General features: G+C 34.9%; 1 protein-coding gene and 1 long non-coding RNA gene across 2 annotated transcripts; both read left to right on the plus strand.

Annotated features, from left to right (window-relative positions):
- Positions 1 to 673: 673 nt before the first annotated feature.
- LOC149083508 (uncharacterized) lies at positions 674 to 3,142 on the plus strand. Its single transcript, XR_016193015.1, has 2 exons — positions 674 to 922; positions 2,941 to 3,142. It is a non-coding gene; the product is annotated as an uncharacterized LOC149083508 (long non-coding RNA).
- A 1,670-nt stretch (positions 3,143 to 4,812) lies between these two features.
- On the plus strand, positions 4,813 to 8,255 carry Mpi (mannose phosphate isomerase). The gene has a single exon (XM_089234025.1). The coding sequence runs from the start codon at positions 4,855 to 4,857 to the stop codon at positions 6,088 to 6,090; it is 1,236 nt and encodes a 411-aa protein (XP_089090151.1). The 5' UTR covers positions 4,813 to 4,854; the 3' UTR covers positions 6,091 to 8,255.
- The last annotated feature ends 3,982 nt before the right edge of the window (positions 8,256 to 12,237 follow it).

A 12,237-nucleotide genomic window follows, 5' to 3' on the forward strand; every position in this document is an offset into this window, starting at 1 on the left:
TCAATAAATGATAGCAGGGCCCAGCTTCGCTGGGCGCTCGCTTCGCGAGCCGTTACTATTGTCAACTTGATGCAACTGAACCACATTTTGATTAAATCAGAAAAAAAAAGAAAACATTTTTTTGTGATTCAATAAACGATAACTTATTATACGGGGGTAATCCCCCACCCATTCCCGTGCATCTGACAATTTGTGGTGAATTATAATATAATAAATCATGTTTATCCCGTGCAACGGTTAAAAGAAAAAAATTAAATGTGATAAGAAATTAAACTTTTCAAACGAAGATGCTAGAAAAAAAAAAATTTGGAATTTTTACGAAGGGACTCGAACTCATAATCTTTGTTTTAAGCGTCCCGTGAACTTCCCACTGCATCAATCCTGGTTGCCGAACTGAAGTTAAATTTAGAATATCCATTATTAAATGTCGCTAGGAAATATGGTGGCGCCAAATGGATCAAAAGTTACGGTAGCCTCGCGGTCTACTGTGACGTTTCTATGACGTCACAGTTGCTTGAAAAAAAAAACAGCGCCAAAGCCACATGCAAAAGGTTACAAGGAAGAAAATCCTGATTTTACGTCTATGATCACGCACGTCCAATCAAATTCGACACTAGAACAGAGTCGGACAAGGATTGAGGCGCTTTCCTCCGATATCGGCGATCCAGCAGGGTGGATCGAGTTTCAGCGCATGCGCAGTGAACATTATCGTCGCTGCAAACGCAAACATCGACATAGTACTGGCGGTCGCGGTGAATTGTTTTTACGATGACCCGGAATGAAATAGGGAATTTAGAATAATTTATTAATTATAAGGTGATGAGTGACTGCGTTTAGGTATTAAATATATGTTAAGTAATTATCCCCGATCAATGAAAGCTTTCAACTACTACTTGAAGCCATCAACAAATGACGAAAGAAGGTGAGTAATGATACTTTTCTATGATTTCCTTCAAATCTGAACTTCATTCGCTAACAAAATGATCATTATCAAATAATGATAGAATTGTATGAGTAATATACTCATGTATTGATATTAATGACAAATTCGTCTTTATGGTACCTGAAACGGGCGTAGCGGGCAGGGCCGTCTTAAGAACACCATGGGCCCCGGGCCAAGTGGCTTTTCTGAGGACCTGCCAGGTAAATTACAGAAAATTTCAACCAAATCTCATTTTTGTGAGGCCCCTCTTCTCTCGAGGCCCCCGGGCCGTGCCCGGGTAGGTCCATTCGTTAAGACAGCACTGGTAGTAGGCTCTCTCGATGCAGACTTTTTTCTTGAGTGGGGGCCCCTGAAAGTATTATGTAAAATAAAGTGTACATTTTTGTGAGGGCCCCCATTCTCTCGGCCCTTGGGAAGTGCTCCGGATGCCCTAGCTTATTTACGGTCCTGACCTAAAGGTTAAAATGGCAGGGTATAGTGTCACGCTTTTGAAGTTTTTTCCTCTCTGAAAATAATGTATCATTGGTCTGAAAAGAAGTCATGAATATCTCTCTTGAATTGCAGGAATAGTCACTTGTATACAAAAAAAATTTCCCCTAACCAGGAACATCTTAAGAGCATGATGCCCCCCCCCCCCCCCCCGAGACGAGAAATTTTTCTGTGGTCCTACCTGGTCAATTCTAGAAAATTTCAACCAGATCTCATTTTTGTGGGGCCTTTTTTTCTCTTGAGGAGCCTCATACATTAAGAACTCGCAAAATGTACTAGGCAAAAGCGATCATTACAGTAGTGCATTTTAATTCCTAAACAATACAATATTCACCAACACTCTAAAATATAGATTTGTGTATGAAATGTTTCATCTCTAATATGAAAATATTTATATTATTGCCGAGCAAAATATATTACCTTTTTTAGCTTTTACCTCTTGGCAGGAATATATTTATTTGATACTTTGCTGATATTTTGCTGCTGTGTGTAAACATGGCATTTTCCTTCTATATTCAGTCGATCTCGCTTATAACATTCCCATGTATAATATTTTCCTGCTTAGTGCTCGAATTAATTTTTATTAAGATTTCCTGTTTAAAGCATTTTCCCCGCTTACATTTTTCATGGTAATTTTTTGAAAAAAAAAACCTTTATAAGCAGAATCCACAGTATTTGCACAAATGAAAACACGTGCACAACAAAAAATATTTTCTGTGATGCACTCTCATTATCCAAAATCATATAACTATCAGCTCATTTCATTCTATTTGTGCATCAGTATTTTGTGTATAATTATCAGTTCATTCGTTTATTATTTACAGTTAAACCTCACTACAATGATACTTGATATAAAAATAAATCCCTCTACATCGATATTTTGAAAGTCTTGTTTGGAAATTCCTATAGTATAATGTTAAACTGCTGCCACTCGATTACAGATGTGAGATGAGAATATTAATATGAGAAATAACTTGAGAATAATTATTATTTTTGATAAGAATATTCCCCAGTAATTTATAAAAGTAGTCTTTCCAAAGAATATTCTCTAGGATATTATATATAATTATATTATAAATAACTGGAGAATATTCTTGTTAAGAATAATAAGAATATTCTCAAGAATTTTACATCTCTAATCTTAATACAACAGCAATCCCTCTACAATGATATTTTTTCTTGATTTGCAGAATATCATTTTATTGAGATTTTAGTGTGTGATCATACCTTTCGTGCTCAAAACACCAATTCAAAAATTCATGAAATTACTTTTTGGAACCTTATTTATGTGCAGTTCATGCCAGCATTGGGCAATGATTGAGTGAAATTTATAATATTTAAGTAATCTATCATTACATAACTAGTACCACGTGATTGCTGATTACATGTGCTTTATTCGTATTATGCAGTATGATTTCACTGTATTTGAAATCACAACACATGAGTATGATTTGCTTCATTCTTTAGGGAAATTTTTTTTCATGAAAACTATGTTTTTAATTTTTCAGATGAAACAAGTATTTGGGAGCAAAAGTAGGGTAAAAACACATCTATGATAAAATGTGGCCACTGAAGACGAGCCGACTCAATCATGGAAGAAAATCTCAATATTTATTTACAATGTTTGTGTGTGTGTTATACGTACCATTATTTTTTTAGCAATCTCAAATACTTCCATATAAATATGAATAAATTATTTTTGATAATTGATTTGTCGTTATTTCTTAAGTGAGGAAAATGTTACCTTTTTTTTACGTAGTTTGAATTTGTGCCTTAATTATGTTAAAGTTACAGTATAAATTTTGAAAGTAACGAATTACTAGATTGTGATTATCATGTAAATACAGTATATATTTTAAAAAAAATCCAGATTTAACTACCAATCCTGCTAGTAAAAAGAGGGATGGAAAATGATTTTGTTGATGAATAATGACGTTGAATCTATCGATATATGTCAAGTTTTTTTTAATTTTTAGTCTTGGCTATTGGTTTACCCTTTAGTTAAACATGATTCAAAGGCAATGCATTTTACACATTAAAAAAAAAAAATTGTCCGTACACTAATGCTTGTATTGACTGTCAGATTTGAAACTTTGTTTACAGATTTTTAATAATATAATGAACTGTTTTGAACTGAATCTAACTTTTTATGTAAGCTAATCAAAAAAACTAGTACGCATGTTGGAACAGTTTTTTGTTGAAAAGAAAACTGTTGGGTTTAGCATTTCATACATTGAGAGGGGGCACATCTTGTGTGTAGGAAGGATTGCATGCAACTATCATACAAGTTTCAACAAATTACAAAAAATCAGTCTCAGATATTAACTTATTTGGCTAATAGGAAATATAGCTATTAATGTTCAATGTGCATCACAAGAATTACTATTAGCACTAGTGCTAATTACTATTAGCATAAAAAAAATTTTTGGAAATCAAATTCACTGAATTTTGTACTTTTTCATTATTTATTTCATTATTTTTTGAAAAATTTCCAAATTTATTAGTATTTTTTAAAATATAAATTTTACACAATTGCGACCGTCCTTTTTTCCTTCATTTCATTCACGATTAATAAAATTTGTATGTGCTGATACATTTTTTTTTCTTCAAAGCAATGAAAAGCGCATAAGCTGATTGTACGTGCGATATATAATTTATCTAATCTGAGAATATTAGCAATTCCGTAGCGAAATGAAAAACCATCATTACAGATATAGCGGAAGTAGGAAAGAAAACCGTAGCTGGAATTTCCATTAAAAAGGGGATAAAACCATATTTTGCTTATGGGGAAAAAAATTGTTGAAAAACGTAAACACAAGAATCCGACCGTTGAGTTTTCTACTTCATTAGAAGATCAAAAACCCTTCATCCAATCAGCGTCGGATCTACTCTCGCCAAGCTAATATACGCCAAATACTCGCCAACTGAACCGAGTTTCACTTGATACGCACTCGAGACTCACTGGTGAATGCCAAATTCGTTCTAAAACTGAAACGGGTTTCAACTGATCCGCGTTTCAGGACCGTGAGTGGTGAATACGGCCGTTACTTCACTGGGGGAACAGGAGAGTCTGGTACCCCGCACCCACGGGGAGCACAAATTTCACCCTTAACTTCCCTTCAACATTACAAAGGGGCGCAAAATGCGTGATTGCCCCGGATGACCAAGACACCCGAAGAGCGGTGTGCGGCGCTGCCGTAACCTTTGGCATCATTTTTTTGGCGACAATTAACTTCTCCTATTTCCCCATTTTAAAAAAAATATGGTCAGCTCAATATTCAGGATAATCGTTTCACTGGAAATAATCCTTGCAACTAAAAACCTGTATAATATAGATGATGCAACATACGATTTTATCCTAACACCCTACAAAAGTTACGACCAAAATCTTAAATTTGTGTGTTGAATTGAAGTAATCAACAATGTCGGGTGTGTTTAAACTTCGTGGAGCAATTAAAACCTACGAATGGGGTAAACTTGGTCTCGAGAGCTGCGTGGCCCAGCTTTATAAAGCCTCGTTCATGGAAGATTTCGATGTGCAAGACACGACTCCATACGCGGAGCTGTGGATGGGCACTCACCCCTCGGGGATGTCAACGATACCGTCCATGGATGACATGACACTCATGGACTGGATCCATCGCAATCCGGACAGCCTCGGCGATAACATCAGAGCACGTGGTTTAGACGCACGTGGTCTGCCTTTCTTGTTCAAGGTCTTGTCCGTGAGGAAAGCCTTATCCATACAAGTGCATCCGGATAAACCAACAGCTCAAAGATTGCATCAAGAGTCCAGGGATAAGTACCCGGATGGCAATCATAAGCCAGAGATTGCAGTGGCTCTGACGCCTTTCCAAGCACTTTGCGGGTTCAGACCAATCTCTGAGATCAAGTCATTCATCATGGAGCTACCTCAGTTACGAGAGGCCATCGGGGCACAACTCGCTCAAAGTTTTCTAGATTCCAGCACCGACGGTGATATCAAGGAGTTATTCACAGCCCTGATCACTCAAAAGCCTGAGAAGTTCCAGCCGCACCTCCAAGATCTTGTATACCATGTACAGAATCAACCGTCGCTCAGCGACTTGTGTAAATCCGCGAAAGATGTGTTCCTCAAAGTCTACGAACATTATCCCGGCGACGTAGGCTGTTTCTGCGTGTTTTTCTTCAATTACATCTCACTGAAACCTGGACAGTCTGTGTTCTTGGCTGCGAATGAGCCGCATGCATACCTCGAAGGCGACTGTATCGAGTGCATGGCGTGTTCAGATAATGTTGTCCGTGCTGGTCTGACACCGAAATTTAAAGACGTTAATACGTTGTGTAACATATTGACATATAAATGTAGGTCAGTGGAGGAAAATATTTTCCAGTGTGTCGATTCTAGTAGAGACTCATTTACTAAGATATATGATCCACCGATACCGGAGTTCGCTGTTGCGAGAATTGAAGTGGATGCACCAGAGTACGAGTTGGAAAAATTGGACAGTGCATCATTGTTGATAGTTATCGAAGGTGAAGCTTCATCTTTGGGTAGCGATAGTTTACAATTGTGTCGAGGGAATGTATTATTTATCTCAAGTGGTTGTAATCTTGCATTAGAGATCAAATCGGAGAAAATTCTTATGTATAGAGCTTATTGTAGTGAATCAAATTAGTGCCTTTTGATTCCATATAGTTGTTCCTGCATGATAGTTCCTGCTCGCTAATCGGTTATATTGTCTCGGTTCTTGATGTAGATAACAAATTTTTGAGATGGCTACTGTGAGTTTCGGTCTGGATTTGTCTGTCCACAATCACACGTCTGTTATTGAATCACTGTTTGTGTTCAATGCCCTTGCGAGCGAATCTTAGAAATCAAGGAATGTTATTTCTTCCTTCCTATGTTTCGTTTTACGATTAAATGTCAAATATATATTGTTTTTATGGGCAAAAATAGTTTTGTCACAATTCTTCAAAATGCTGTGAATGTGTTGGTCATATCCTACCTACATGTGTTTGTGTCGGACGTTTATTTGGTGTGTGGCAAGAGATTATAAGTGGAATTGACGTAATGTGCATGCTCTTTACTGCTGAAGTTAATATACAATGTTATAACTGCCAAGGCTCCCAAATTTCTACTCCATCTGCTGAACTTCCGAAAAATTCTTGTATCTTCTGAATTTTGACCGTGATTGTAAAAAATATTTGTACTTTTGAGGGAAAAAATATTCCCAAAGAATTTATCCATAAAAAAAGACAGTTGATTTTGTATTTAATCCTTTAAAATTACATCACAAATATAAATTGTAGTGATTGTGTCAAAAAAATCACAAATTGCAAAAAAAAAGTATTTTTAGCAAACAAAAGCCAAAATTTGCCAAATAGCCGGCGTCTATTTGGCATTTTGATATCCGAAATCATGGAGGTATTACCTACTTCGTAATACCTTCATGTACAAAACTGGCGATTTCATCTGACAACCACATGTCCTGTTTCCGTTGCGTGATGTTGGTGTGATTTGATTTAGGAGTAGTAGTTAAAAGTAATTTTACCTACTGGTTAGCACTAATTGGCGACTTGATGGTGATCGGTAGTGACTTAAACAATGTCACTTTTTGGTAAAGATGAAATATATCTTCCTAATTCTTCAAATATCCCTTTAATATTTTTATACAGGATTCGGACCTACCCGAAAACCACCCTAATTCAGACTCTACAAAGTTAGCACCTATGCTTTGTTTTATTAGATCTACTTTTGTGGCAGCTGAAATTAGTCCAGGTGATGGTATGTGGGATCAGGATTGCTGGATATTATTATATAATCTTGCATTAGAGATCAAATCGAAAAAATCTTATGTGTAGATCGTATTGTGTACTGGATCTAATTAGTACAGTTGGCCATTTTTGAGTTGGTGTCAATCCTGTAGAAATGCAGTTTAAATTGTATGTGGTACACTTAATGTTGGCACTTATTAAACACATGTAAAAGATAATACAAGCCATTAGCTGCTTTATGTTGACTAAATGCACTGTGTACTGATGCTTTAACAGATATGGCAAACCATCAGTCGCTGTGCATTGAATAAATGCATGAGATGACAGAGCTCTAACCTGAGATACAAGCTCCCCAGTGGTAAGATGCTCGTCTTCCACCATGAAGGCTACAGTCAGTCTGCAGGTTCGATCCGAGGGGAGAACACAGAAAATTAGTCCCTTACCTACCTACAGCGTCTTGGGCAACCACCATTTCTGCCTTCATTTCCCATCCAATTCCATTAGTAGGAAATTGCACTATGGCGATATGACCGGAGTTGGTGCGCAGTAAATTAGTAGCCTGAGATACAGAGCTCAACTTTGTTTTGTTCAGGCTCCTGCCTAAGTCAGCCATATTATCGGATTCATGACCAAGGCTGAGATTACACTATAAAAGTGATAAGATTTTTTTACAAAACTTGGAAAATCCAACCATAAAGCTTATTGGTTACATTCTCACAAATGTAAATAATGTGCTTATAGGTTATATTTTTGAGTTTTATAAATGAAATTTTGTAAAACTCTCATAGTGTAGTCTTAGCGTACAGGCAAAGATTTTTAATTTGTCCTGTCAATAAATTTTATTTATGCCCATCTTCAAACTAAGAATCTTTGATCTTATTCGTGAAGACTTTCAAAGTAGCTGCGTTGTTCGGAGTCACCCTTGAGCTAGAATCGGGCTCTGTATCAGAGATGGGACAAATATTCGGTTTGGCTGAATATCTGTGTAAATTCAAGTGCAACAAACTAATTTTAAAAAACTATATTAACTGGAATTTTTCACATAAATGAAAAATTTGCTGATTTTTCATTGTGTGGTGTATATTCCTTTGTGTAAGAGTGGCTATGTCAGGATGAATTTCTAGGATAAAGAAAACCTGAAATTGAAAATATTATTCTACTGTAATAAGGTGGAAGTGAGCATGAATTACACAAGTTCATGAACTGAACGATGTACCTAGACTCGAAACAACTTAAGCTACTCAAAGAGGCAAAAGCGCGACAAATAACATTTAAAGAGGGAAAATAAGTAGTAAATTTTATGATGCATTGCTAGTTCACAGTAAGTAATAATTGATATTTTCTTGATTAGATGTAATGACAAGTGCTGAAAAAATTGATTCTTTAAGTAATATTTGAATACAGTGCAGTAGAACTTGGTTAATTTGAACTTGATCAATTTAAATTTAAGATAATTCAAACTTTTACGAACTCCCCTGGAGTTTTCTGTCAAATTTCTTGTTTAATTCGAAGTTGGAGTGAAAAAATTAATTTTTGTATCAGCAAATATTTAGTTTGGAAAATTTCTAAAAGTCACACCAGTTTTTGTTTCATTTGATCAAGTTGTTGAACACTCAACAAATTTTCAAAACAAAAGTTTTGAATATTGTGTTTTCCTCTATTCTTTCTATGATAATTAAATGCCTATTTTGATATTGTTCAGCTGGAGTGCATCGAGAATGAATAACATAACTGATATCAAGTGGTACACAATCTATGGATCAAGGTGTACTATTCAAAACATCTAAATTTTTTTCGTCAGAGTACAAATTTTATAATACTTTTAATGAAAGTGATTGATAGTGTAAGAATGACAACCAAAATTTGGAAAACAGTTTTGTAACCAATGATCGTGAATTTTTTCCGTAAATAAGACTAAGCATGGTCAAGAAATTCTGCAGTGATGTTGATTCCAGAACAGTAGCTAAGATCAAAATCATGATATAAATAATTCAAATTTGGGAAACAGTTTCGTAACTGATAAAATTTTAATTGACTACTATTATCCCCCCCCCCCCCCCCGTGAATGTTGATGATTAAGTTGCAGTGTGTGGCCTTTCTACATGTCCAGGATAGATTAATTGGATAATTCAAATTTTGGGGATAAATCAAACTTCCTTCCAGTGATTTTGAATTAACCAAGTTTGACTATATATCATCGTTAAATTTGATTTTCATTATCATGACAATAAAAATATTTTAATTACCAGTTTTTTTTATTTAAATAAATTACATAATTGAAATGCCTTAATATCACATTTAAAATTACCGATAATTTCATTTTCAATTAAAACAATTTTATTTATAATTTTGATGAATTTTAAGAAAATAAATATTCGGCCAAATCACTATTTGCCCCATCTCTACTCTGTATCTGGATGGTAATGTGAATAGGTTGCCTAAGTTCATTTTCAAACAAACTCTAAGGTTAAAAAACTGATATTTCTTTCAGGAGGCTGTTATATATTACATGTTGAGAAAATTGGCACTGTAGGGCAGGGCTTGACGAGTCCCAGGTCTCCATGGTGACTAAGAAATTAATACATTGACACCTAAAATTTTCTAAGTATGGTTACTGCAAGGGTTGTTGGGTTTAAACCAAGTGGTTTTTTTTCAAAAATCAAATCAAAAAGTGACCTAAATATAATTTTTTTCCCCCTTGAAAAATATATTGGTTCATTATTAGCCAAAAAAAAATATTTCATTCTTACATTTTATATTCTCTGGGACAAAAAGAGTCTCATAAAAGTGGCCTGAATGTATATATTTTTTTCATATAAAGTATCTTAGTTATTTAAAGTTATATATGAAAGCCAGAATTTTTTTTTTTGTTCTTACTGCATTTTCTAACCGTTGGCTATATTCTATTTTTAGCAAATTCATGAATAAGGATTGCATTACCCATCTGAATATAGTGGTGCATTCTCACAGTTTTTTTGTTTTTGTTCTTCACAAAGAAGCTGCAACAATAGTGACACCATCATGCTAGGGGCACACACACACAGGTGGTCTTATAATCCAATAAAGACATCAGCTGTCCCTAAAGGACAAAGACCAGTGTACACACTAGTAGTTACATTACAGGCATTTTCCATAAGAAGTACCGCATTTCATACTGTATATCACCCAGTCTTAATATTCAATAATTTTTTTTCTGTATACTTTCACCATTAAACTCAGTTAATCAAGGTTCTACTGTATAGTAGCAAGATTTACGAAAAATAATCAGCTATATACAGGGTGATTTTAATTTGAAGAGTTCTGATTCCAAAACTATACAATAAGAACTAGTCAAAATGACGAAAATTTGCATGGATACTCCTGAAGCAATGAAAATTTCTTTGGCAAAAGAAAAATGTGCAAGTAGATGATGCTGTACTTGGCCAGCAGGATACCATTTTGTGTAACCACATCATTTCGGCACCTCAACAACATCAGTGTGTGGATAGTACAACTTTTTTCAAGATGCACATTGCAATACCAGCAAAGCAGCTGCTGAAGAATAACAGGATGACATGACACCTGGCCATCAGTTCACCTGACCTTAACCCTTGCAACTTTTGGCTTTGGGAATACCCCAAAATGTTATGTGCAGTGGTCGAATTGCAAGCACATCCACATCATGACATACTGATCTATCTGTTGTTGAACAAGCATTTTTTGTGCTTTAACGTCATAGCCAGAACACAGTGGACAACATATTCAACATTTCTTAAATAAGTTGTAAGACCCTCTAGAAGACCACAAGTATTCTAGAGTGGTACCCCCGTGGTGTTAAACGTTTGAGAAGGCGTCCCCACGCAAGATGGATTGACGAGATCAGGAAAGTGGCAGGAGTCAACTTGATGGCTAAAGCATCAGACAGAGCAGAATAACAAAATTTAGAGGAGACCTTCATCCAGCAATGGATTGAAAATAGTTGTTGATGATTAAATAAGTTGTAGTTTTATTTGTTCAATTACTTCATTTTTGTAATGTTTCCATGAATTATGAAATCGTGGAATGCTAATTAAGTTATCATTTTTCTCTGACTGGCTATCATTTCCATTCTGCAAGCAAATTTCCCATGTGTTGGATGAGTACAGTGTCATTAATTTTACATTTTTAAATATTTTTCTCCCTTTGCCATTTAAAATTCCATTGCTTCAGGAATATTCATGAAAATTTTGAAGTCATTCTGATGATGGTTCTTTTATTAAAGTGTTTTGAAATCAAAACGTTAGTTATAATCACCCCATATATTGTAAATCATTGCTAATTAATCTGCATTATCTGTGCTTCATTGAATACATTATATTCGCCTAATTTTATCAGTTTTTGGAAAATAGCTTTCTAATTAAGCATACTGAAAGTATAACTGGAGAAAAAAATCTTTATATTATATGGTTTATAACATTAAGAATTTCCAAACAGGTAGTAATTCATTGAGTTAAGCTAAAAAATAAATTTCAAAAGTGGGTTTTTGGTAAAATGTAAGAAATATTTGAATATTAATTAATATGGGAATGGTGTTAATTACATTAATAAAAATTTTATTATAATCATTAGGAGTTTAAAAACAAAATTTCTGAAAAATCATTCAATGTTAATGCTATTTAGACCCATTTTTTTTTACCATGGTTTTTGTTGCTGCTTGAACCTGAGAACTAGAGACATAATTTTTTAAATTTATATCGGTGTATAGTATCAATACCAAATGCAGGCACTGTATCCTGGAAAACCTGAATCGTTGTTTTTGACCTGGGGGAAAAAAGATTGTTCACTGGCACCTACGTCTTTTTATGAAATCCTGATTTCAAGCATTCATATGTCAAACTTGCCGTTAAGGTTCTCTTCTCTTGATGATAGGTACTGGCAGCGCTCGTGACTAGAAAAAGATTAAAGAACTTTGGCCTGTTACATGAAGTCCATATTAAACAATTTTTCCTTCATTGTGAGCATTTGTTATAACAGGCTTTTACTTCTTGCTATAGAAACTGATAAAATTGTCAATGATTTTTAGAGGTAAA

The sequence above is a fragment of the Pholcus phalangioides genome, unplaced genomic scaffold (genome assembly GCF_987345545.1).
Source record: "Pholcus phalangioides strain wild (caught in Gottingen) unplaced genomic scaffold, Ppha-v1.0 ptg000008l_1, whole genome shotgun sequence".
Lineage (NCBI taxonomy): Eukaryota > Metazoa > Arthropoda > Arachnida > Araneae > Pholcidae > Pholcus > Pholcus phalangioides.

Excerpts from the sequence above, each read along its gene's own strand:
- Mpi (XM_089234025.1), top strand. The coding sequence starts at position 4,855 with ATGTCGGGTGTGTTTAAACTTCGTGGAGCAATTAAAACCTACGAATGG.